Consider the following 27,392-nt stretch of genomic DNA (forward strand, 5'->3'; position numbering starts at 1 on the left):
CACGGAGGCAGAATGCTCAGAGAGAATCAGACGAGCTCTTCGAAAGCAGTTTCGTCCAACAGATGAGAAGTATGAAACGGGAGACAAAGTGTTCTACAAAAGGACAGACTGTGTTGAATGGAAAGGGTTTTGATAGGGCAAGATGGGGTGGTGATTTTTGTACGTCATGGTGGGACATCGTCAGGGTTCATCAATCTAGGCTGCGAAAAGTGCACCCTGGGGAAAGTAATACTGTGGGCAATATCGATGTATCTGTTACTGATAGTGATGTGCCTGTTACTGACAATGATATGAATGTTGATATGAATAGTAACAGTGGGGACATGCCCGTTACTGATGGTGATATAAATGGTGACATGATAAAGGTAAAAACCGGTCAGACAATCAGCTTTGTGGATAATGTAACAGGTGTTCCTCACACAGCTAAAGTGATGGGACGAGCAGGAAAGGCTACAGGAAAACACAGCAACTGGTACAACCTACAGTACTTAGAACCGTTTGACTGTATCACCGGTACTATGGGGTCAGCTAATCTTACTAAAGTAGACAATCTTCAGGTTAAGCCACTAGATGGTGTAGAACTAAGCTCTGATATGCAGGAAAATTATGTATTAGTAACAGAGGGTGTATCATTTGATAAGGCTAAACAAGATAAAATCAGTAGCTGGAAGAAAAATGAGGTGTTTGAGGAGGTAAAAAATGTGGGTCAAAGACAGGTGTCAACGAGATGGGTGTGTACGCCTAAAGAAACCCCTGATGGTATCATACCCAAAGCGCGGCTAGTGGCTAGGGGTTTTGAAGAATTCAACACTCAAAATCTACAGAAGGACTCGCCTACATGCTCATCAGAGTCCCTTAGATTACTCATGTCAGTCCTGTGTCAAAAAACATGGACATTGAACTCTATGGACATAAAGTCAGCTTTTCTTCAAGGAATGGAGCTGTCTCGGGATATACACATCCGCCCTCCTCCTGAGGCTAAAAGTGATGGGACACTGTGGAAGCTGAAGAAATGCGTCTATGGACTCGCTGATGCCTCCCTCTACTGGTACAACAGAGTAAAAGCAACGATGATCGAAACAGGGGCCACTATGTCACAAGTTGATCCTGCTGTATTCTACTGGCTTGATGAAAACTGTAGTGTGACTGGTGTTCTTGCCTGTCATGTGGATGATTTAATCTGGGGTGGCTCACATGCATTTGCCGCGACGACCATCCCTCATCTCAAAACAGTTTTCCAGGTGGGACGTGAGGAACAAGACAACTTTCGCTACGTGGGGATGGAACTCTCCACAGTAGGTGGAGAAGTGCTTGTGCAACAGGAGATCTACATAAAGAACCTTCAGCCCATTCTCATAGACCCATCAAGAGCGTTGCACCGTGATGCTCTTCTCACAGAGTGTGAGACTGACAACCTAAGGTCAAAGATAGGACAACTCTTGTGGGTGGCTAGACAGAGTAGGCCAGATATCATGTTCGATACATGTGTCCTTGCAACCAATCTAAAACATGTTACTGTGCAAACCATGCATGAAGCAAATAAGGTAGTACGAAAACTGAAATCAGAACATGTCACCCTGAAGTTTCACAATTTAGGAAAAGAGGACTCTTTGAAGCTTGTTGTTTTCAGCTACTAGGGCTGCAACTAACGATTATTTTGGTAGTTTACTAATCTAACGATTATTTCTGTCACACCCTCCATCTCTGCTTCCTGTGGGTGCGGCTCCTTTTCCGGGCTCTTAGCAGACTTCTTAGTAAGTAAGTAAGTAAGTAAGTAAGTAAGTAAGTAAGTAAGTAAGTAAGTAAGTATTTATAAAGCACCTTTCATACATGTTATGTAGCTCAAAGTGCTGTACACAAACATAGGCATATATAACGATAAAAGTAATAAAGTCACAGTGATCAGTTAAGATCAATGTTTAGAATAAAATAAAAAATAAAGATAAAAGTAAAATAAAATAAAAGCATCACATTAGTAAGACAACAGTAATAAAAGTACGGCAATAGGCAAAGTACAGTAAAATAACGTTTCAGTAAAAGATCAGTACATAAAAAATAAAAACAATAATAAAAACATTTCAATAAGATACTCGCTTTCCCTAAGGCATGGTACACTATTTGTAAGCTAGACTGTATAGGTACGTTTTTAATTTTCCTTTAAAAATGTGTATGGAGCTGGCGTTTCTGATGTGTGTTGGTAATGTGTTCCATAGTTTTGGGGCATAGTTGGCAAATGCCATACTTCCTATCCTCTTTTGGTTTCTGGGTGTGTCTAGTTAACCTGTAGTGGATGACCGTAGCGTTCTTGAGGGCAGATAACTAACTAGGGAATTTGCTATGTATTTTGGGCCTTGCTCATTAAAGCCCAACGTGCAGGTTAAACCCTACTCTGCAATTATGGGTAGTTTACATCATTGGTATCTAATTTAATTATTTATTTATTTCCATTTGACACCGGAAATTTCACTCAGAAATGGTTAAAAAGGTCCACGCACGAATAACATGCACAAGCAAATCTAAAAGCTTATCAGACGCTAGCACGGCCGTGACGTCACTTCAGGAAACGTATGCCTTATGCCCGTCCGGGTCATAGTACTACTGTATATATGGCGCTGGCTAACGTTAGCATTATGTCTACTGTCGTGAACCATTTTAGATCGGGGCATGTAGAGGAGTTTGGGGAACGAGTAAAATCATGTGCAGGTCCTCTTCTCAGACCTGTGTGGCAAAGCACTGCACACGCATCATGCAAGCTACACGTCGCTGCATGTTGATCAATGGTGGCCCACTCGGTGCATCACAGTGGGCTACTATTGTGCTAACAACGTGCCGCGGCGTCCGGCTTGTCGGCCGGCATGAGTGCCCGATTTGGGGTGGTTCTCTCCTCTTTGTGTGCCCCCGTTCTCGCGGGTGTCGTGCCGGGGAGCTTGTGGACGCGACAACAGCGGCGGCCGTAGGGTGTTTGAGCCTGTAGCGTTAGTTAGCTCATAGCTATCGTGTACCACTAGCGTTACGGGCTCGAGCACCCTACGGCTGCCGCCGTTGTCGCGTCCATGGGCTCCCCGGCAGGGTACCCGTGGGGACGGGGGTGTACAGAGAGGAGAGAACCATTTTGGGTCGGGCGTTCATGCCGGCCAGCGAGCCGGACGTCGGGATATGTTGTTAGCACAATAGCTACCAAGCTAAGCTATGTTAGCTTCTAACGGTGTATACACAATATGTACAACGACACAATGATTTACATTATTACAAATATGGTAACGTGGTTGTGGCTTTTACAAATAGTGGTTAGCTTTAGAGATGGATGGCTATGATCACGGAGCAATAGTGTTGTTAGGTGAAACAGATACATTTTCATTCGGCTAGTAGTAGCAAGGCTCTCTGCCTGCAGTGCCTGCCACTAGCTGTGTGTGACTCTTAGAGCCCCCTAGGTGCCCTGCACCTGTTGTGACGACATAATTTCGATTACATGCGAACGTTATGAACCATTGATTAAAATATCCACGTGCGTGGTGATTGTGTTGGGCAGACAAAATGTTTGATAAAAACGCTAAAACTGGGTCAATTTCAATATTTTTTTTTTCCTTCTTCATGAAAGTCACCGTTGGCCTATTCCACATTGTTTATTGAACAAAAATACAACATGCAAGTTGGCCTTTAAGAGCTTTATATGTCAGGAAAAGGACCTTAAAATCAATTCTATGATTTATTGGAAGCCAGTGCAGAGTGGCTAGGACTGGAGTGATATGTTCTCTTCTCTTTGTATGAGTTCGTAATCGAGCTGCAGAGTTTTGGATAAGCTGAAGCTTCCCAATGGTTGCTTTGGGAAGACCAGTGAACAGTGCATTACAATAGTCAAGCTGGCTTGAGACAAAAGCATGAATCAGTGTCTCGGCATCCTTTTTATTTATGAAAGGTCTTACTTTCGCTATGTTTCTTAGGTAAAAGAATGATGTTTTCATGGCTTTATTAATATGAGACTTAAAGGTCAGGTCTGAGTCCAAGATGACACCTAGACTTGTAACCTCAGTCTTTACATAGGATGACAGACTCCCCAGGTTTTCACACAGCACTTCCCTTTTCGCTTTTGGGCCGATCAATAGGATTTCGGTCTTGCTTTCGTTTAATTTTAGGAAGTTATTGTTCATCCACTTGTTTATTGCTAAAAGACAGTTTGGAATGGACTGTATGGCTGTAGTGTAATTTGGTTCTGCGGAGATATATAGTTGTGTATCATCAGCATAACTATGGAAGCATACATTGTGGTCTCGAATGATGTCCCCGAGGAGCAGCATATATAGTGAGAAGAGTAATGGACCAAGGCAGCTTCCTTGTGCAGCTCCAAAGTTGCTGTCATGTTTCTCTGATACATTGTCTCCAAGCTTAACAGAACTTTCTCCCCTTAATGTATGTTATGAGCCAATTTAGTACATGATCGGAAAAGCCAACCAGTCTTTCAAGACGACTGATCAGGATATTATGGTCAATCGTGTCGAATGCTGCACTAAGGTCCAATAGGACAAGAATTGAGACTTTGCCAGCATCGGAGTTTAGCCTGAGGTCGCCAACTATTTTAGTAAGGGCAGTTTCAGTGCTGTGATTTGTTCTGAAACCTGATTGTAATTCCTCCATGATGTTATTATCTTTAAGAAAGGAGTTTATTTGTATTGAGACTATCTTTTCTAATATCTTGCTGATAAATGGAAGGTTCGATATTGGCCTATAGCTTTTTAGTTCATTTACATCCAAGTTTGTTTTCTTTAGTAGTGGTTTTACTACAGCCGTTTTAAATGCATCTGGAAAAGTGCCTGTTTGAAGCGACATATTTATGATTTCAAGGACATGATTTGAGACAATATCGAACACCCGCTTGAGAAATGCTGTTGGTATAGGATCAAGGCAGGAGGTGGCGGAATTACACTCGGAGACAATCTTACAGAGGTCAGGTAATGTAATACATGTGAATTCCCCCATAGTTATCTCAGGTGGGTTTCCACTCACAGCCAGATCTATATCAGAGGCAATGCTTGCTCTAATCAATGATATTTTTTCATTAAAGAAAACTGCGAACTCTTCACATTTTGTGGCTGATTGCTGCGGTATATGGGGGGGTGGCATGTTAATCAGCCGGTCGATGGTGGAAAAAAGTACCCTGGAGTTACCCATATTTTCTGAGATCATTTTGGAAAAATATTCCTTTCTCGCAAGTTGTATTGCCTTATTGTATGCGCCCATGGCATCTTTGTATAAATTAAAGTGAGCTGTGAGTTTGAGTTTCCTCCATTTTCGCTCGGCTATCCTACATTTTCTCTTGTTATCTTTAACATTGGTTTTATTTAGGGCGGCTACGTGGCGTAGTGAGCAAGGCGCTCGCCACGAATGCGGAGACGCTGGGATCGCCTGTTCAATCCCAGCGCTCCACATTGCTTTCAGTTTAGCTGGTCGTCCACAGTAATACACATTGGCCGTATTACGGGGAGGGAAACTGAAGGGTGGGGATCGGGCGTTGTGGACAGCGACTCCTACAGGTCGGTTGGTGCGCCTGCGCAGTAGAATCAGGAAGTGTCGGGGGCAGCGTGAGCCTCCCACGCGTTACTCCTCGCCACTGAGAGATCGAGCTGCGCAGGTGAAAAGATGCGACTGCTGTTACCTCAAGTACCGGAGGGGACTTGTGCTATGTATGACTTAGTCCACATTGCAGCCGGCTTGTGGGAGGCAAGAAACAGCGTTCGTGACAGGGGAGGGTTGAATTGGATGATACAAAATTGGGATGGGAGAAAAATATAAAAAAATGGGAGAAAAAGTGGATCAAATTAAAAAAAAATTATTTTTAAGTTTTATTTAACCATGGAGAGATTCTATCAGTTTTTACCCTTTTAACCTTCAGAGGGGCGACAGTATCTAACACTGTTGACAAGGTGCTGTGGAAGTTTTGCACTATCTAATTTAAGGAGGATTCACTGCATTGGTCATATGATTGCATCATACTAGAGAATTTTGGTTCAGCTCTAGCGTCCAGAAGCCTTCTGTGAACTAGGAATTCGCTTCTGGTCCTATGTAATATTAGGCTTGTACCATAGAACACACAATAATGGTCAGAAATTGGAATTTGTTTTACGGATACATTCTCAATGTTTAGCCCTGTTGTTATTAGTAGGTCCAGAGTGTTGCCATGTTGGTGGGTGGCCTCGTGAACATGTTGCATCAGTCCAAAACTGTCCAGTAGGTTCAGAAACTCGCAACCCCTGGGGTCATCCTTTTTGTTGATATGAATGTTTAGATCTCCATTAAGAATGATTCTATCATACCTGGTAATGCAGATCGATATGAGTTCTGAAAATTCCTGTATGAAGAGTGGCGAGTACCTTGGTGGTCGATACAATGTCACACATACTACTGGCAGTTCTGTTTTCAATACAATAGCAAGGTATTCAAATGATAAAAAAATTCCCAGGTCAATATCACTGCACACAAATTGAGTGGAGATGATGGCTGCTATTCCTCCTCCCCTCCCACTCTGTCTGTTTGATTGATAGAATTTAAAATTGGAAGGGCAGGTCTCAATTAGTGTTGCTACACCAGTGATGTTGTCTAGCCATGTCTCTACTAAAAACATACAATGTACACCATGTTTTACTATGAGTTCATTTATCAGAAATTATTTTTGTTTCAGCGCTCTAACGTTGAACAGTGCTGGTTTTAGCTGTACGGGTTCTGTAGTGGGGCGTGAGACAGTCTGTGGTTGAACACTGATATTGATGAGGTTCGATTTACATATGGGACGTGATAATGAGTAATTGATTAGTCTTCTGGTGGTCAGAACCGGGATGACACTCAACGTGTTTCTTTGTAGCTTAGGCTGCTTCTGTAGATGGTCTACAGAGCCAGATAGGCTTGGTTGTCAGGCCAGTGATGCTACACATTGTATGACGTTATGCTTTAGCACATTTACCCCCGATATGTTTGGATGGATGCCATCGGGTCTGTAATGGTCTTTCCTGGACCAGAGCAGATCAAAGTTATTTATATAGCAAAGTCCTGTAGCAGTACAATAGGTCTGTAGCCACTGGTGCAACCAGAACAGACGGCTAAATCGTTCAGATCCACGACCTATGGATGGAATGGGGCCGGACACAATGCATATTTTGCCCAGACTCTCTTAGCTTAACATAACAGACTGACAGTAAGTTTGGGGGAACTAATGGGATAACTGGGGTTGCAACAAAAGTGCAACTAGGGCTAAAAACACAATGAAATAAAATTATAATAATAATAATAATAAATAATATATCCTTCTTAGCAGACTTCTTAACTTAACATCCCAGGGAACTAATGGGATAACTGGGGATGTTGTTTGCTCCTGACAAGAGTCTCAAAGTCTGGGGTGATGGTAGACAAAGCAACTCTGAGGTCATGCTCAATGTCCAATCTGTTCCTCTGCATTGTCTTCAGCTGGACCAGAGCTGAGAAGACACTTTCACAAAGATAGGTAGTGCAAAAAAAAAATAAAAAAAAAATACATATATATATATATATATATAATATTTGAATACGACGCATCAACGAAAAAATTCAACGTCGACAAGTTTTTATGATCGACGTCGTCGATTATGTCGACTAATCGTTGCAGCCCCATCAGCGACGCATCCATGGGAAACCTCCCAGATGGGGGAACACAAGGAGGGCATCTCATCGTTCTGATGGGTGAGAAAGGACGATTCTCTCCAATCTGCTGGAAATCAAAAAGGATCAGAAGAGTGGTTCGGAGCACGCTGGCAGGAGAGACACTAGCCCTGGCTGATGGTATTGATAATGCCATATTTTTGTCCTCCCTCTACTCTGAACTTACCACAGGTATGGTCAAACAGCGCACCCTACCTGTGATGTGTGTTACAGAAAACGTCTCCCTTGTGGAGACTATCAAATCCACCAAGTCAGTGACTGAGAAACGACTGAGACTGGAAATAAGTGGAATCAAAGAACTTATCCAGAACAAAAGGATCCAACGGATTCTGTGGTCTACTACGAAGGACCAGCTGGCAAACTGTCTGACCAAAAAGGGAGCATCTTCCCTTGTACTGCTTAAAGCACTGAAGAATGGACAGTGGAAGCTAGATGACTGAATAACTGGTTATGACTGAGTTTATTATTTTTTTTAGTTTTCTTGAAATATCCTTGCAGTGTATTTTTGTTTAAAAAAAATAGAGTGACATTGTTAAGTTAACTTCTACTGCAGCCTTTACGGTAATCTGTGAAGAGGGGAATGGGCGCTGTTGTTGTGCGTCACTTGTTCTGGAATGTTCGGAGGCTGTGGCCACGACGCTGTGGAGCATGAAATAAACTTGAGTGCAAATAAAACTGTCGTCTTATTTGCAGGCTAACACCCACGCCAGCACCAGTATTGACGGGTGGTCCTTAGCCTAGCAGTGTCCTCTCCTCACCAGTTGTAGTCGAACCAGGCAGCGTAGCTGGGGATGATGATGTGGTGGGTCTGTTCAGTCACATTGTCTTCCCCGGAGTCTATCAGACGGTTGATCTCAGTCTTGCCCTGCTCCTCGTCCTCCTGCAGGGACACCGGTCAGAGACAGAACCAACAAGTCATAACCCCCTTCTTTGCTTATTATACAGTATTATTATTCATCATTATATATACACATACATACATACATACATATATAATATATATATTAGGGGTAGGGCATGATAAGCTTAGGCTTCTTCCTACTCCTTTTCGAACAGTGATATGTATATTTTTCGTTGTTTGTCTTTTTTGATTCTTTGTTTTTAAAATCATGTTCGAAATAAAAGATTAATTCACTCACTCGTATATATATATAAATATATAGTATATGTGTGTGTGTGTTTTGTTTGTACGTGTGTGTGCGTGTGTGTGTGTGTGTGTGTGTGTGTGTGTGTGTGTGTGTGTGTGTTCAAATAGCAGAGGGAAAAAGCTCTTGCCTTTCCACCAGACAGCACAGAGTCATCCTCCAGGTCATCTGACAAGAATAGAACACATTATATACATAAGACAAAGTATGACATAATGTAACACTACTTAAAACTAGAATACTAACAGTATTTTATACATGTAATCAAACATGCTCACAGTTAATGATAACACAGAATATGTATATTCCGTGATTGATCAATAACCATTATTAATTAAAACCAACACATAACCTCCCAAATAATTCCACATGGCAACAAGATCCAATCTACATCACATCATGAAGACACTTACCCAAATCCCCCCCCTTCACCGGAGTGCTCTCGCTGTCCTTCTTTGAATTCACTGCAGAAAGAAAAGGGAAGCAAATTAAAGGAAAGGATGGAGAGAGAGAGAGAGAGAGAGAGAGAGAGAGAGAGAGAGAGAGAGAGAGGGGGGGGGGGGGGAGAGAGAGACAAAACGCATTGACAATGTAGTTTAGCTGTATGCAGAGAGAGAGAGAGCAGTAATTTTTCAAAAGCAGACTCTTAAAATATAAATGGTGGGAAGAAGGAGAAGAGAGGAGAGAATAAGTAGGACATTGCAGCTGGGACTTGGTCCAATAATTTTTAGTCCTGTTTGGGTTGTAAGAGCTCCTCCAGGCAGATCAAACTAGAGCTCCATTCAACCCTGGTCGCTAAAAGAACATTCCTTCAGGGCTGTCTGCTGCTTCCTATGCTGGGACATGAAGGGGGGGGGGGGCGGGGGGTGTTTGTGTGTGTAAACTGAGTGGATTCCAAGTCGACGATCTCAGCGAGATAGAAAAAATCAAACGGATTAAAACGAGACAGATTCTAACAGCGGCGCAGTGAGCAGGCAATCAATGTAATGAAGTTGCTCAAATTAAATATGCTTGCTAGCCGCCATATCCTTCTGGCATCCAAACAAAAATTGGAAAAACTGTTCTTCAGTTAGCTGTCGTGATTTCATCTGAGGTGCCATGCTGATGATTCCCTGCATTGTATGGTTTGTTTAAAGACAACATGTAGCCTAAATACTGAGCAGCAAACATTCACGGATGTTAGCAGTGGTAATTGCACTTAGCGCAACTTCAAGGCTAACGTTTATCTACTTCTATTTTCAAAGAGGATATGGCAAAGCTCCTGTGTGGTGGTGAATATAGCCTGGTTTCTGCTATACATGATTGTCGAGACACATATTTATCCCATTTATTTCCACAAATGGAATGAATAGTCATCATGGCTTGATAGTTGATAGGCAGCTCAAGAGCTTGGTGGCTGGCAGGGCTAGCTGTTGTGGCGTCAATGAAATCATCAGCTTTTCAGCGTCAGTGAAATCCAGCTGTGATTGGTCTACTTTTGTGGGGACAGACATAATAGTCAATCATACACAGTTTTTTCTTCCAACTTTGATTTAGTGTGAGCACACAAGCATGAGGGGTGGAGACGCAGAGAATTATGGGGAAGCCAAAATTAAAGAGAAAAGGAAAATGAAAACAGCGATGAGAGAGGAAACCCAGAGATGGTGAAACTAAAATCTAAAACAGTATCCTATCGATACTAAAACAATACTTTTTTTGATACTCTATAGTATTGAAGCAAATTGATACCATAAAAGTATAAAATATCTGATTTCGATACCCAGCTGTACCCATGAGTTGTAGTCTGAGAAACCCAGAAGCTCTTGCTAGAAATGATTGTATTGTACAAGTGCTTCTGGGGACAGTATATTGGTGCACATGTTTTCAGAAGTGTAATAGTATGCTCATATACAACACAAAACTGAATTTAGAGGTGGCATGAATGCACACAAAGTAAATGGAAGGCGGCGAACGGAAGCAAACAAACAGCTTTCTTTGAAAAGGTGAGTGAGAAGTTGGCCAAGCGTGACAGAGAAAGTGTGGGTATATCTTCACAATCAATATGAAATAGACTATAAACGTTTGGTGGCCCATTGAAGGTTACATATTTTTGTATACGTCGTCAACAACAAAACTACTGTTGAGACTAAACAAGCTAGCATGTTGTGGTGGATTATGATTAATCAATTATATCGTAGATATTATATTATAATGTTTACTGTAACGTTGCAGTGAGTTGTCACCGATAAGAATGCATTAGCTCAGTGTTTAAACACTACTCTGCCGTTACCGGAGAGAACTTGGGCGGGTGACATCACAAACCACACAGATTTGGCACCTTTTCCTTTAATTTTGAGAGTTTCTGCATGGTTTGTCGTTTCTCGTACACGCAACCAGTCAACATCCGTGGGGTTCTCGAATGCTGCGATATTGAAACCTCCTCTATGCAGCTGTTAGATAAGCTCATCAGACTCTTAATGTTAATACAAGAGCATGAGTATAAGATGCCATGATCTGCAATTGTGGGGTTGAAGCGGACATTGGTGGTCAAATAAGATAAGATATTCCTTTATCATTCAGGAAAATGTACAAGGTTGTAGAGCCGTGTAGCCTACTGTACGTCTATCAAGTTTCCTGTTAGCTCATTTCAAACAATTAAATGACATGCGACAGGGAACTGTGGTTGAGACCATACCGTTCTTGCTGCCCTCCTCCATGCCCTGGTTGGACGAGGGGTCGTCTGTGTCCTTGCCCATGTCCTCCTCTGTGTCCTCCTCCTCCCCTCTGTGGCCACGCCGCTTCCAGTGTGACCCCGGGTTCCTGCGACGAGGGGAGGGGAGGCGAGACAGTGAGTCATACGAGATACGACAGTCTTTCCGTCATGCTAAAACCCTATACCACGTAGATGGAAAGCTATGGGATGTGCTACACAGCTACCAGGGCGTATGAACAATAATATATTGCTAGCTGAAAAGTGGGAGCTGTGCATTTACATCGGAGGCCACTTACAACACAGTCCAACAGTAGAACGGTCTCAAATCTTAGTCACCAAAACATCAAGTAGTCAAAATGAGGACTACTGAGTCGACCTGTAGTCTATAAGCCTGTAAGTTGCATAAATAGCTTAAATGGGTATTTCAAGTTTCAGCAGTCTTACCATAATCTACATAATGTGCATCTACTTAACTTATATAGTAAGGGGTAGTAAGAATGATGAAATTCGATTATGTTCTACTAAGGGAAATATCACATTTCAAGTAGCCAATAAATGGGTGTTGTTGCCCGGGGGCTGCCTTACCCCTTCTTGCCTCCCTTCTTGCGGGACTCGACAGGGGTGCTGGGTGGCGACGGGGAGCGCCTCCTTTTCTTCCCGGCAGAGTTGGCCTTGCGCTCCTTGCGATCGGGCGTACGGGAAGACTGATCAGACAAACCCAGAGCAGCGCATGGGGACGAGGGATGGAGGATGAGAGAAAGAGCCAGAGAATGAGAGGATGGAACGGTCACACACAAGGAAGGGAGCTGGGGGGGGCAGGGAGGAGGAAGAAGAGGAGGGTGGGGGGTGGGATGCGGTGGCGAGAGGAAGGCAGGAGGAGACGGAGAAAGAGCACGAGGAAGAGTTTGGAAAGGATGGGTGACAGACAGATAGACAGACAGGCAAGACAGACGGAGGAAGACCAAGCACATTCGACAAGACGTAGGAACGTGTTGCAAAAATACACACAACACACATAACACCACAAACACACACCTCCTCCTCTCTGGGGAAGATCCTCTGGCGAAAGCTGACAGGCTTCTTGTTCTCGTCCACCTCGTAATCCTCCTCATTCATCCACTCGTTGAAGGCGTCCGTGTCCAGCACCCACTTGGCGTGTACCTGAGAGGCAAGGCCACGATGAACCACAGGACTCGCTCATCCTCGTCACCATGCTAGCGTCTCCGCAAGCAAGTACAACTCTTTTAAGTTTAACACGTTTTTTTTTTTTTTTTTTCAGTACACTAGTTCTAAATCACATCACACAACGTTTAACTGGCCAAGAGGAATTCCAGGATTGTTGATGTATGATATAACATCACTGGAACATATACCTAAATGTTTCACTCCACTTTTGTTTACTTTCAGAGCTCATACTTAACACTGTATAACAGACTGGTGTAATGATCTTTGGCTCATTGGCAGCCTTGTGCCTCTAACATACAGTGCAGACACGCTAATACATATATATTATGAATGTGATATTGCATGTGTGGTCAACTCAGCTTATAGTACAATATTGGGGTTCCTGCGGGTTTCTACAAGTTAAATTTAAAACATTTTAAGACTACATTGAATATAATTGAATACCTATTTCACGGCCATACTGGCAAGAAAGTATGAAGGAAAATTACTATGAAAGAAGTAATTCCATGTGAACTGATGGGCTATTACTGCACTGCTTACTTTGCAGCACGGACATTTCCCTACGGCCTAACATTCTGATTATTAAATGTACGACTTTTTAAGACCCTGTGGGAAGCATTGTGGCCCTCACCTTCCATGGCTTCTCTGTGCTGGGCTGGTCCTCCACGTCCCCGTCCACCTCGCTGGCAGACACCCAGGTGTCATAGCTGGCCATGCAGAGAACAAGCACCAGTGGGTTAATGGCGAGTACGCTGTCGATGAATGGGATTCACTGTGGCCCACTCACTTTCTAACCCGCACCAAACCCTGGCAGCACATCACCCCCACCCTCATCCACCTCCACTGGCTCCCCATCAAATCCTGCATCACCTACAAAACCCTCCTGCTCACCTACAAATGCATCCACGCTCTGGCACCTCAGTACCTCACTGACCTCCTCCACCCCTACACTCAGTCACGGTCTCTGCGATCCACGGACACTGGTCAGCTCTACACCCCCCGAACCAGACTGCGGACCTTCGGGGACAGAGCTTTCAGTGTGGCAGCTCCCACCCTCTGGAACTGCCTCCCTGCAGAACTCCGCAACGTCCCAACTCTGGACTCATTCAAAAAACTCCTCAAAACCCACCTCTTCAACTTGGCCTTTAACCCCTAATTTCTCACTTTGTATGTTGTGTCTGTCCACTATGTTTGCTACTTTTGTTATTTCCCCTCCCCTATGTAAAGCGACCTTGGGTCTTCTGAAAGGCGCTATATAAGTTATTATTATTATTATTTTCACTACAAGAGAACTGCCTTAATACGGGCGGCTGGGTGGCGTAGCGGAGATTGCGCTCGTCACCAATGCAAGAGACTCCGGTCTCGAATCCGGGTGCCAGCATTGCCTCCGGCTTGGGCCAGCCATCATACTAACTCAATTGGCAGAGTTAAGAGGGTGGAAGTCGATGGGTGGGGATTGGACGTTGTGGACAACGACTCCTACAGGTCGGTTAGGGGACGCCTGCACAGCAGACAGGAAGTAGCGGGGGTAGTGTGAGCCTCCCATGCGTTACACCTCGCCACTGAGAGTCCGCACTGGCAGGTGAAAAGATGTGACACGCTGCCTCCTCGTGTACCGGAGGGGACACGTGATGCAAGGCTTCTATCCTCCCTATAGCCGACCAGTGGGGGGCATAGTCGAGCAACGTTCAAGACAGGGGAGGGGAGAATTGGATACACGAAATTGGGATGGGAGAAAATAAGGAGAAAAAGTGGATAAAAAAAAAAGAGAACTGCCGTAAAAGGAAGATGCCGTCAGGTGGCGTAGCGGAGATTGCGCTCGTCACCAACGCAGGAGATGCTGGGTTTGAGCCCAGCTCTCTGCGTTGCCACCAGCTTGGCTGGCCGTTCACACTAATACAATTGGCAGTATTAGGGGGTGGGGAAGCTGGCGGGTGTTGTGGACAGCGATGCCTACAGGTCAGGTCTCGGCGCTTGCTAAGCGGGGCAGGACTTGGTGGAGATAGCGTGCCCTCCCACGCGTTACACTTCACCAATGAGAGTCCTCGCTGCCAAGTGAAAAGACGTCACTGGCTGTCGGTGCACGTCTCGGAGGAAGCGTGCGATCGACTCGGGACGCCCTTGTACAGACTCGTAAGAGAACATGCATACAGCAGCCAGGTAGGGGAGGGGGGGAATTGGCACAACGACTAATTGGGACAGGGAGAAAATCAGAGAAATCAGAAACAGAAAAAAAAAAGATGCCAACGTTTTGGGAAATTAGCTTACTGTCTTCTCCAGAGAAAGACAAGAAGATAGATACCAGTTTCCTCTCAGTGCGTTCAGTAGAAAGCTATCTGGCTGCAGCCTAGCTTAGCACAATGAATGGAAGCGGACATGTACGGGTAGCCTACGCATTGTCCAAGTAACACCTCTTCCGAAGGCTACCCGTACATGTCCGCTTAAGATTTAGCTTTATTGCTAACCAGAAAAAAAAACAGGGTTATTATAATGGTAGAATTTGGAGACAGGCAATTTATGGATTTTGGCTTCCAATGATTATGAAAACAAGAAAATCTGCTTTTAGCCAAAGTGATGTTTTTGAGCCAGGTCAAACCGTTTCTGGTTTTCAGTTTACCGGTAATCATATTTAAAGTTCAAGGAAATCCACTGTTAAAAATAAATGTTTTTTTAAGTTAAATAAAATGCATGACGTTTCCAAAAGCAGTGAGTAATCGTGTTAAATACACATGATCTCAATATTGAAAAATAATCGTGATTATGATTTTTGCCATAATCGAGCAGCCCTAGTAGAATTAGTCGATATTAGGGGTGTAACGGTACACGTATCCGTACCGGTTCAGTATGCGCGGTGTACCGAACGAATGTACCACCAATGTGCAAAACTTTTTTTTTAGCGTGAAGAATTTTATTCAAACTCCAAATTCACCCCTTCCCAAAATATAATTTGCGCAAAGGGCCGGCTGTTGTTCGTTCAACCCACGCACAACACGGAGAGATTACCTATAATTTAGCATAGCTTCATAGTGTGGCGAACACACACACACCCTCTCTCTCTCAGTGCGTGAGGTGGAATAGACCTGTCGCTAAACCACGGCCCCAAATAGAATTTGTCCAATCATATCACAGCGAAAATCCTTGCTTGGAGAAAAGTCGGACAACAAGAGAAAACCCATTTGTGGGGCGCATCAAACCAGACGGCTGTGATCAAAACCACTGTGAAGAGTTCAGTTTATATGTTATTATCTACCTAATATCCGATGGTGAAACGCTGTGCGTGGAGTACCTGTAATTCAGATACCAGGTACCCTGAAAGACTGGATGGAGGAGTATATTTCATACCTTTTCCGAAGCCCAAACGAAAACTCGAGAAATGCAAGTGGTGGATTCTGTTGTGTCGTCGACCACATACACAACTTAATGTGAAGACCATAACCAAGGACACTTATGTTTGCTCAAAGGTAAGGTCAATTCATAAAGACATAATATTTGACTGCATGTATTAGAAACGTAGACCAAACTATTAGTTTGCTAACGTTTGACTTTGACTGCCAACTAGCTAGCGTATATCGGGGCTCTCGTGTCTGCTCCGAAAAGACACAGACCCTCACCCAAAAAAAGGTAACTTTACCGCAAGCCAGGTGCATAACAGTGGAAATGATGACCAACAAGGACAGTTATAGTTATAGATGTAATGTAGTGACCACCATTGATAGTATAAAGAACTGGCTAACAGACAACAGGTTGTCACTGCATCTAGGCAACAAGACAGAATCCATATTAATGGGTTCAAAAATAAGGCTAAGCAGGGAGGACAAACCACCGGAGGAACCTCTGGTGAACGATGAGTAATGTCTCTATGCACTTTGTTGATGAAAAGAATTGTTTTTAATGCACAAATTATGCTTTTTTTTATAATTAAAAAGAAAACTGAAACATGAATGAACATGAACATGAATGAACTGAAACATGAATACTACTACATGCACTAAGAATGCTCGATGCACTTCAGATGCCATAGTGCCACTTGAAACCAGTAACAACAGGGACAACGATGTAAATAAGTCCTGGACTTTTCGTTTTATCCCTGACAAGGCAAATACAAATGTTGATCTGTCAAAGTTGTTATGTTTGTTGTCAATAAAATCCACTTTGAGCTGCATTTTATGTATGAAAGATGCTCCATAAATGAACTATTATTATTATCCGTCTATGCTTAGCTAATACTCTGCTTTTTGTGTTTTTTTCACAGAATGAGGTGTGCTGGAGATGTTACTGCCCTCACAGAGACGACACAGGTCAACCCAAGACAGGACATGAGTGACAATGAATCTCTCCTCCCCTCTTACTCCAGATGAGGAGTGCCGGCCTGTGGAGCAGGCTCCCCCAATGGAAGGTGGACAAGAGGAGCGAGATGAACGATTGAGAAATCAACAAGCACAAATCGAATCACTGACGAGTAAAAATACTGTTCTGAGACATAATCAAGTACCAAATAGATTAACACCAGAGGTCTTGCAGCACAGCCGTGTACCAGCCTATTTCAAATATGCCACTGGATTCACTTATGATCAATTCAATAATCTATGTACTGTGTTTAGTATACCTAGCAGTGAAACAGCACAGCAAACTAATGTAGCTGGTACTGTAGCTACTACTGTAGATGGTACTGTAGCTACTACTTAAGTAAAAGTAGAGAACTATTTGATATTGAATGTACTGTATTAAGTTTCAAAAGTAAAAGTACAGTACATATTCTATAGGGTGTTCTTGTATTTCAGTGCATTCAACCCTCGATATATTGACCTGAAGGTTGTTAAAGTGGTCCAGTTAGGGCTCGCGTCCACCTGCCTCACATTTATGACCACACGCGTCTTTTTTCAATGTATTCCAATGGGGAGGGAGCGTAGGAAGTGCGCTGCGGTCTGCTTTTTTTTTCACCGCCTTTCAGATTTTCTATGCGGCCGCATACAGCCTAGAGAGTTGAAACGTTCTGAACTTTTTCTCACCGCATGCGCCCCGCCCCATTCTACCGGGCGCACTGCCAGCATGTTTCAGCTAGAAATATGCGCCAGGTGGACGCGGGCCCTTATGCTGCTCTGTGTCCCTCAGATTGCTGGTTTAAAATGTTAAAGTACTTAATCTTCATCAATTTATGCCATGTCTTGTATGCTAAATCTTTTTTGGGGGAGGCTCAGATAAATGTAGTTGAGTAAAATGTACAATATTTACTTTGAAATGTAGTGGAGTGAAAGTACAAAGTTCCCTATAATGAAAATACTCAAGTAAAGTACAAGAACATTTATTTAAGTGCAGCCCTGACAGGAGGCTGAAGTCCTTGCTATCATGGCCGACTTGTGTGGCTAATAGTGTTTGAAGAGTTTCATTCCAAAATAAGGCTTTAGTAATGCAGTCAGTAATTTTATTTTATTTTACTGGGTAGATGACGGAAACAACAGTTGCTGATGATACATGATATTGTTCGCTATTCCAGCACCGTTTGTATTTTATATCGTACATCAATTTGTGTAACTGTAAATCCATGTATATTTATTGTATATATTAAAAATAGTGGCTATTTATGTACACTTTAGTTGTGGGTTTTCTTTTCTAATCAGAGTGATCTATCTTGAGAATGTGTTGTCATGCATTTATTTATATGTATATTAAATATAGGAAAAGCTATGTCCTGTACCCATATACTGTGATTTACAGGTATTTTGGTAAATGGTAAATGGCTGTATTTATATAGCGCTTTTATCCAAAGCGCTTTACAATTTGTTTCTCACATCTTACCCATTCACTCACACACCGACGGTGGAGGCAACCATGCAAGGTGCCAACCTGCTCATCAGGAGCAATGGGGTTAAGTGTCTTGCTCAAGGACACTTCGACACGCTGCCCGGGAGGAGCGAGAATCAAACCGGGAACCTCCGGATTACCAGACGACTGCTCTACCTCCCAAGCCACTGTCGCCCCCTATTACTAGGTCTATTTTATTATTAGGTATTTCTACTTTGGTCTCTATCACTATACATTTATAGTTAGTGTAATCAATCATTTGACCTGATGTACACTAGAATGTGCAGCATACCATTCTCTGACATCTCACCCCTTTATGGAGGAGGATTGTTGGCATATTTACCTGGGTCACAAAATAACCAACATAGCATGTTTACAAAAGAGGTGGATTATTCTGGTTGCAGAATGACAGCTCTCACTTTTTTCCTCATTCGCTCCCCCATCTAGTGACACAACTGTCGGGTCTAGCTTGTATACTGCGTTGGACCACTAGCCTAAACTAAATGTATCAGCAATAGTAGTAATCATGGATTATCGTCATAGTTCTTGTAATCTTCAATCAAGTCAACTGTAAGTAATGCTTGAGATGTTATCTATAGCTAATGCTTGCATCACCATGGAGGTCTAAGGTAATAATGTGTTAGAAATTACTACCCCGCGGCCATCATCAACAGTCATTCACAATCGGCTTTGGTTGTCAGACTTTTCAAAGGGGCGGCTTAGCGACAGGTCTATTGGTGCTAGATTGAGAAGGGGTGGTCTCTCGGAGATCAAATTAATGATCGTTCGGACATTCTTATACAGAAACGCGTCAATAATGTTTTACCCTGAGGGATGATTTACAATAAAGTACAATAAACAGAAAAGTTGCCTACTTACATTCTTGACGCTAGAACTCCCAAAATAACGTTAGCATAAAAAAGAAGGTAGGCCAGCTGTAGTTTACATAGCTTGCATAAAACTGTCTCGAGGTTCCACAAGTTAATCAAAATCAAAAAGTATTTCCAACCAGGGCTTGAAATGCTCAGAGTGCAAATCACAGATGGTCGCGGTTGTTGTTGTTAATTTATTGGCACGTTCTTCAGCTCAATGACGTTGCGTGTCTCCTATCCGTCATGCAGCGCATTCAAGTCGATTATTAATTTGAATATAGAATATTCATTGACAGCCCTACTTAACAGTTACTGCACATTATACAACGGCATGCAAATTTCTCGATTCTGATTGGCTGAAACAGTCCATTTACACGTATGTATAGGGACCATTCTACGCTCCTGGTCCCAGGACCCGCCCACAACCGAATCACATCACTCCGCCAGGATCACTCCGTCGGCAAAAACAAGATGGCGGACAATAATCTTTAACAAATGGATATGTTGATAGAGTCATAACGACTAAATATAAAGCGATTCTGTCACGGCAAATGTCTTAGTCCTTTAAACAATGTTGGATGATGTAATTGATGGGTCATGAGTCATTTTAGAACAAAAGAAAAATTGCGGATTGATTGATTGATTATTTGCAATTTTATTTTAAATGTCTTGTTCCTTCCCCCTGACTGCAGCGCTCACTCTCACACTGTCCGACGCTGGCGTACCCACCCACCCACCCACCCACCCCCACACACACACCTGTCTGCAACGGCGGGGGAGAGTCTTGCTCCGACACACACCTGACTGTAGAAGCAGCTGAGTGCTGCGCTGTTCTAAGTGAGCATGGCCTATGGAGTTGATTGATTGATTGCTAATTGTATTACTGTACACTTGGTTTCCAACTGGTTAAGTTTAGGCCCTCTACAGTAGGTTTAAAAAAAAAAAAAAAAAAAAAAAGGGCGAAGAAAACTTTTTTTTCCTATAGGGCAAAGAAAACTTTTTAATTTGTTTTACCTACTTTCTATAGAAGCATCTAAGAATGAAGTTCTATAGAAAGTAGATCTGCATCCCCTTAACAATTGTGTGTATTGAGCCGTACTGTATTGTACCCATTCTGCATCTGGTAATAACATTTTCAATCAATCAATCAATCATTCCAATAACAACCACTAACTTCATAATTAAAAACTAAAGAAAAGTTGGATGTGTTATGTTGGTTGGATGACTTAGTTGAAAGGCAGTTGGATGTGTTAGTTGGTTGGATGTCTTAGTTGAAAGGCAGTTGGATGTGTTAGTTGGTTGGATGCACTTCCGAGCTGCTTCCACATGAGGCAATTTCTCTCAATCATTCCAATAACACACAGTTGGATGTGTTAGTTGGTTGGATGCACTTCCGAGCTGCTTCCACATGGAGGCAATTTCTCTTTTTTGTTGTTGTGGGAACTACTTTTTCTGGCGGATGGTTTTTCCAATAAATCTTCGATTAATGTGTGTTTATTGTATAGGAATAAGGTTGGCTGAATGTGGCAGTTGTATAAAAGCATTACACCACTTGCAGTCGTGATTTGTGAACAATAAACCATGCCTAGGGGGGTCTAACGACCACCCCTAGGCATGGTTTATTGTTCACAAACCACTCCTGCGCGTGATGTAATGCTTAACTACATCACCCGAGTGGAACATGGAAAGCCAAACTTTCCCCCACTGTACCGAAAACCCGTACCGAACCATGACTTCAAAACAGAGGTCATGGCAAGCACAGAGAGACTCAGAAGAAGCTTCTATCCCCAGGGCCCAGGAGTTCAAAACATTGAATCCCTATATTGAATCAATATCAGGATGCTCAATGACAATAACAATATGTAACAAACCATCAAATACACTCAACAGCACACACATCCACATGCACACACTCACTTTAAACAAACAACTCACTGCAGCACCCACTTTACCCACTTTAAGACACTTAACACACTTTATATTTATTGGTAAAGAGATTTGCACGTACAACTCATACCTCAGCCTTCATCATTTTCGGGCGGATGGCTGAAAACGTTTTGTGCGCTATAACAACTTGAAAATAAAAACAACGATATTCCGAGTGCGGTCCCTACCTCCTTTTTTGCAACTTAATTAATGTTGGACTACACACCTGTCTGAGCGCAGTGGTTACCCCCCTTGTTCTACTAAATGTACAATATGCCATTTTCTGCCTGATCATCTGATCATGCCCCCAAAGAGCCAATCGACCAATCACATTGCGATACCGGAGGCACAGCAGTTCGTCACGCTACAGGGTGGGTTAGGAAGGGGGTAAAGGGGATTTCTCACGGTTTGATCATTGTTGGAAACATTTGGGATAATGTAAGTACACAACTCAACTAAATACATAACATAGGTCTAGTTCAACATTTTAATGCAGAACTCATGTTCACTGCTTAATATCACCAGAGAGCAAACAATTACACCCTCTAAAATTTTACTTTGTTACATTATTATTTTACGCTCCAAGCAAATGTATTTAGGATAGTCGACAAATTCTCATTTAGAGTGCAACTGTTTTTTTTAAATCCACTTTTTCTCCCCATTTTAAATTTTTCTCCCATCCCAATTTCGTATATCCAATTCTTCCCTCCCCTGTCTTGATCGTTGCTAGACTATGCCTCCCACAGGTCGGTTGTAGTGAGGACAGAAGCCTTGCATCACGTGTCCCCTCCGGTACACGAGGAGGCAGCCTGTCGCATCTTTTCACCGCAGCAGCTCGAACTCTCACTGGCGAGGAGTAACGTGCGGGAGGTTCACGCTGCCCCCGTCACGTCCTGCTTCCGTCGCACCGGCGTCACCAAACCGCCGTCCACAACGTCAAATCCCCACCCACCGGCTTTCCCACCCTCTAACACTTGCCAATTGTGTTAGTATGAACGACCGGCCAGCCGGTAGCAACGCCAAGAGCTGGGCTCGAACCCAGCGTCTCCTGCGTTAGAGGCGAGCGCCTTGCCCACTGCGCCAATCAGCCGCCCGGAGTGCAACTGTTCAATTTATAGTGAGCTCTGAAATCCATTGAGGGTAGTGGCTCGAGTGTGCACTAAAAAGGGAATAAGGGTGGAGAATTCAGGTCAGTCCTCACCTGTCTGGGTAAGTGCCCCAGTGCACGAGCACCTGCTTGTCTTTCCTCATGACTGGACGAAGCCACTCCTCTGCAACACACACACACACAATTACAAAGCTAATACACACCGATTAGTAATTATCATGATATAACAAAACCAAGGTTCCCACTTGAGGAAATACTTTTCCAGATAATTCCCAGAATATTAGTGATCAAATTGTGTATGTTTTAACTGTTTTAATAACTTAGAATTGCCAATTCCTGGTGACTTGTAAGATAATTACCAGAAATATTCTAATTTCCTTCTTATTTACATATTCCATGCCAATTGATTCATGTTCTCAATTTCCATGAGAATTTCCAGACTGAAGCCTTGAAATTCCCTTTTTTTCCAGCATGGAAAATCAAAATATGTTGTGGAAGTAAAATGTTCCAGGCTTACGTACCATCGTCCTGCTGGGATGGAGAGGGGTAGATGTGGTGGGTGGCCTTCGACTTGTCCTCTGTGATGGAGCCCTGACAGAACACAACCACAGAGAGCAGGGGAAAAAACAAAAGAGTTTTTATGATGATTGACCAGCCTGTTCTGTTTGAATCCAAGTCCAGACCAATCCTGCCTGGTCTGTTCAAATCCCAGTCGAGACCCATCCTGCCTGGTCTGTTAGGGCTTATCCTGCCTGGTCCGTTAGGGCTCATCCTGCCTGGTCCGTTAGGGCTCATCCTGCCTGGTCCGTTAGGGCTCATCCTGCCTGGTCCGTTAGGGCTCATCCTGCCTGGTCCGTTAGGGCTCATCCTGCCTGGTCCGTTAGGGCTCATCCTGCCTGGTATGTTAGGGCTCATCCTGCCTGGTCTGTTAGGGCTCATCCTGCCTGGTCTGTTAGGGCTCATCCTGCCTGGTCTGTTAGGGCTCATCCTGCCTGGTCTGTTAGGGCTCATCCTGCCTGGTCCGTTAGGGTTCATCCTGCCTGGTCCGTTAGGGCTCATCCTGCCTGGTCCGTTAGGGCTCATCCTGCCTGGTCTGTTAGGGCTCATCCTGCCTGGTCTGTTAGGGCTCATCCTGCCTGGTCTGTTAGGGCTCATCCTGCCTGGTATGTTAGGGCTCATCCTGCCTGGTATGTTAGGGCTCATCCTGCCTGGTCTGTTAGGGCTCATCCTGCCTGGTCTGTTAGGGCTCATCCTGCCTGGTCTGTTAGGGCTCATCCTGCCTGGTATGTTAGGGCTCATCCTGCCTGGTCTGTTAGGGCTCATCCTGCCTGGTATGTTAGGGCTCATCCTGCCTGGTCTGTTAGGGCTCATCCTGCCTGGTCTGTTAGGGTTCATCCTGCCTGGTCCGTTAGGGTTCATCCTGCCTGGTATGTTAGGGCTCATCCTGCCTGGTCTGTTAGGGCTCATCCTGCCTGGTCTGTTAGGGTTCATCCTGCCTGGTGGGTGTGACTCACCTGGTGCCTCTTGATGATGTCTTTGAGCTTATTGGTCTGTTTCTGCTCTATGTCTGACGACAGGAAGACTGTGGGCCGCGTCAGACAGTTATTCTGGAAGCACACAAGGACTGGGTTAGAATGGGCTACGAGTAATATTAAGTGCATTTTTATTGATATAACAATCAATCATGAGGGTCAATTATAGGCCAAATGAAAAGATTTAAATAACCTTGAACATTTTGTCTGTTATGTATGGTTGTGGTTATGCCAGGTGAATGAGCTTCGCATTTTGAGAGACAATTCAATTGATTCCATTAATTTGTTCAATCAAAGAAATGCATGGGAAAGAACTTCAGATAGTATCCTGACAAAACAAAGCCTTGGTCCCAGTTTCCCAAAACCCTCTTAGCATTAAGATCAACTTAGTGTTGTTCCGAGTCAACGGGCTAAGATGTTCTTGGCATTAAGATCAACTTAGTGTCATTCTGAGTCAATGAGCTAAGTCGTTCTCAAACTATGGGTTGCGACCCAAATTGGGGTTGCGGGTAGGTGACAGCGCATTGAAAAAAAATATATATATATTTAATCTTTATTTTTTTATGTTCTGGCAACATATTTTGGTTAAATAGGCCTCATTTTATAAATGTGTATTGATAACATAGTGCTGTAATAAAATTTTCTAATAAATATGCATGATCAAGTTCAACAACGTATGATTTCTTTTGCTATTCCTTAATTCCACGTTGAAATTACGCGATGTGGTGTCCCCAAAAAAAATCCTAAATAAAATGGGGTCACGGTATGAAAAAGTTTGAGAACCCCTGAGCTAAGATATTCTTAGTGCTACAGTACTTTTGGGAAACTGGGCCCTGGTGTGGTTTGCTTCATCACATCATATTAACTTCAATAAACACCTGTTCACCACCCTTGCAGACAGTTTCTGGGTTTTAGTACATAACTTGCTAACCCAATTGCTAGAAATACAATTCAAAAGCATTACTAGAATGCACCAAAAGCTCCATGGGAGTGTTCGTGCACTGAAATTCAAATCATGGTGTATAACTTAGATGAGAAGTCTAAAGTGTTTAATATCTATTTCGGGAGCTATTGGGAGAGTCACTTTAAATAATAAAAAATAAAGGTCTGATAGAATGTTATTGTTATTGTTAGCTACAGGAATTTAAAAAAATGTATAAGGAGTAAAGTCAGTATTTCCCTTGAAAGTCAGTGTTTCCCCTAGAATTTTTTTTCAGGGGGGTTGGTAGGGCCGCCAAAACTACTAGTGTGTCACAGATACGTGGTGTCAACAGTGTCGTCAGGCGGTTGTTAGTATCGGTGCATTTCTCTACACTGAGCTGAAATGAAACGATTGCACATAAATTAGGTAAATAAATTAGGGATGTCCGATATTATCGGCCTACCGATATTATCGGCCGATATCGGTATATCGATATATTAAAATGTGATATCGGAAAATATCGGTATCAGTTTAAAAAAAAAATCAAGTTTGGCATTTGTTTTCGCAAGTGCTGGCTAGCGTTGGCTAACTAGCTATCGCTCGTGAACTAACGTTAGCTACCTAGCTAACGTTACTGTTTAAACAAAACTACACAGTCAACTATTCACTTTAGTTTAATACATGATGCATTGTCTAACTGGCTAGCTACTGATAGCTCCTGATATCAACAAATGCGCATTTCAGTTTAAGAATGATAGAGATGCCCCGTGCCGATCGATCGGCCAGCATGAGACCTCCGTTAGCTAGGTAGCTAACGTTAGCTCACTGTTTTAACTAAATGACCCAGTAAACTAAATAGTTCACTTTATTTTAATACATGATGCATTGTCTAACGCAGTGTTTCTCAAAGTGGGGGGCGCGCCCCCCAGGGGGGGCGCAGAGGCATGACAGGGGGGGCCTTGAGATTTATAAAAAAAATTAAAATAAAAATGAAGTTTTTTTTTTTTGGATTACAGAAAATTTTCACTAAAGTGCTATCTGTTGCAGCTGCACTGTTCTCCATGAAAATACCATTTCTCAAAATCTGAAAATCATTATTTAATAAAACACAGAAAAGGATCACCAAGTTACTCTGGATAAAAAAAAACTTTACAGACAACATTGAGACAAAGCTTCCTGACACATCTCCATCCAAACTCTTGGAAGAACTCTTTGAAATCTCATCTGATACCACCTGGAGAGCTAGTTTCAGAGTGTGGTGCTAAGTACCAAGTATCTCATGATGCAGCAGTTAAGGTGTTGATACCATTCAGCACCACATACAGTATCTGTGTGAAGCTGGCTTTTCATCCATGACAGCTCTGAAAACAAAATATAGGGCCAAGTTGAGCCTTGAGGATGACATGCGTGTTGCCTTAACAGCAATAAAGACTGTTTGCTTATTTCCTATGTTCGCTTTGTAAATTCCCAGTCACTGAGTGAAGATCTGCTGTTTTGCAAATATGTCAAAAACAGAGCGACAGCTGATGAGCTCTTCAAAATGATTGACAGTTACCTGACAGAACATGGACTGAAATGGGAGAGCTGTGTGGGCTTTTGCTCTGACGGTGCGCAGGCCATGGCAGGGAAAAGGAGGGGGCTACAGGCGCACATCAAAGGGGTCTCGCCAAACGCGCAATGGACGCTCAGACACTGAGTGAATTCTGGCTTGGTGTGGAGAGGGAGCATCCACTCATAGGGCAGAGGGCTGTGGGCATCCTTCTTCCCTTCGCCACATCCTATCTCTGTGAGATTGGATTTTCAGCTGTTGCTTCACTGAAGACAAAGCACAGGTCTAAGCTCAACATTGAGCATGACTTGAGAGTGGCAGTATCAAGCCTGCAACCTCGTTTTGAAAAGATGTGCAGTGCAAAACAGGCTCATTGCAGCCACTAATGCTGTGATGACTCACATAATTTTAATTTTAATAATTTTTTAAAGCAGTGTCCTTGAATTGTATTGCAATGTTACAAGATGTCTCTATTTTTGAAAAAGCAGTCTTGAGTGTCCATTGAATTGTATTGCAATGTTACAAGATGTCTCTATTTTTTTAAAAGCACAGTCTTTGAGTGTGTATTGGACTGTATTGTTATGTTGTTGCACAATTGCACAGTTGTAAAGTGGTTGCACAATTTGAAAGGTCACGATATTGGTGTTATTTCAATAAATTTAAACATGGCCCATTTCATGACTATTTTGTTGGGGCGAGGGGGGGGGGCCCAAAATATTTTGGTCCGCCAAAGGGGGGCCTGACAGAAAAAGTTTGAGAAGCACTGGTCTAACGTCATCTAGCCGGCTAGCAGTAGCTACAGATAGCTCCTGATATCAATGTCTTATAACTAACTTATAACTTTAATATTGGCATTAAAATGTGATATCGGAAAATATTAATAAAAAAAACGTTAATTTTATTTTTTTTAATTACATTCCTATAACCTTTATTTACCTAGGCAAGCAAGTAACAAGAGATATGGAATGTTAATTAC

The 27,392-nt window shown here is 43.0% G+C and overlaps 1 protein-coding gene across 2 annotated transcripts in view; it reads right to left on the reverse strand.

The window, feature by feature from the left end:
• Positions 1-27,392, reverse strand: part of smarcc1a (SWI/SNF related BAF chromatin remodeling complex subunit C1a) — a 101,468-nt gene that overhangs the window by 63,147 nt on the left and 10,929 nt on the right. For both annotated transcript variants that reach the window (XM_084335691.1, XM_084335690.1), the window contains exons 5-14: positions 23,928-24,020; positions 22,935-23,004; positions 22,507-22,576; positions 13,337-13,412; positions 12,556-12,681; positions 12,106-12,224; positions 11,503-11,627; positions 9,242-9,292; positions 8,959-8,996; positions 8,442-8,563 (exon numbers count right to left, since the gene is read on the reverse strand). In XM_084335691.1, the coding sequence (XP_084191817.1) occupies positions 8,442-8,563; positions 8,959-8,996; positions 9,242-9,292; positions 11,503-11,627; positions 12,106-12,224; positions 12,556-12,681; positions 13,337-13,412; positions 22,507-22,576; positions 22,935-23,004; positions 23,928-24,020 (890 nt within the window). The remainder of the gene's footprint in view (positions 1-8,441; positions 8,564-8,958; positions 8,997-9,241; positions 9,293-11,502; positions 11,628-12,105; positions 12,225-12,555; positions 12,682-13,336; positions 13,413-22,506; positions 22,577-22,934; positions 23,005-23,927; positions 24,021-27,392) is intronic.

This window comes from Notolepis coatsorum, assembly GCF_963971535.1.
Source record: "Notolepis coatsorum genome assembly, chromosome: 19".
Taxonomy (NCBI): Eukaryota; Metazoa; Chordata; class Actinopteri; order Aulopiformes; family Paralepididae; genus Notolepis; species Notolepis coatsorum.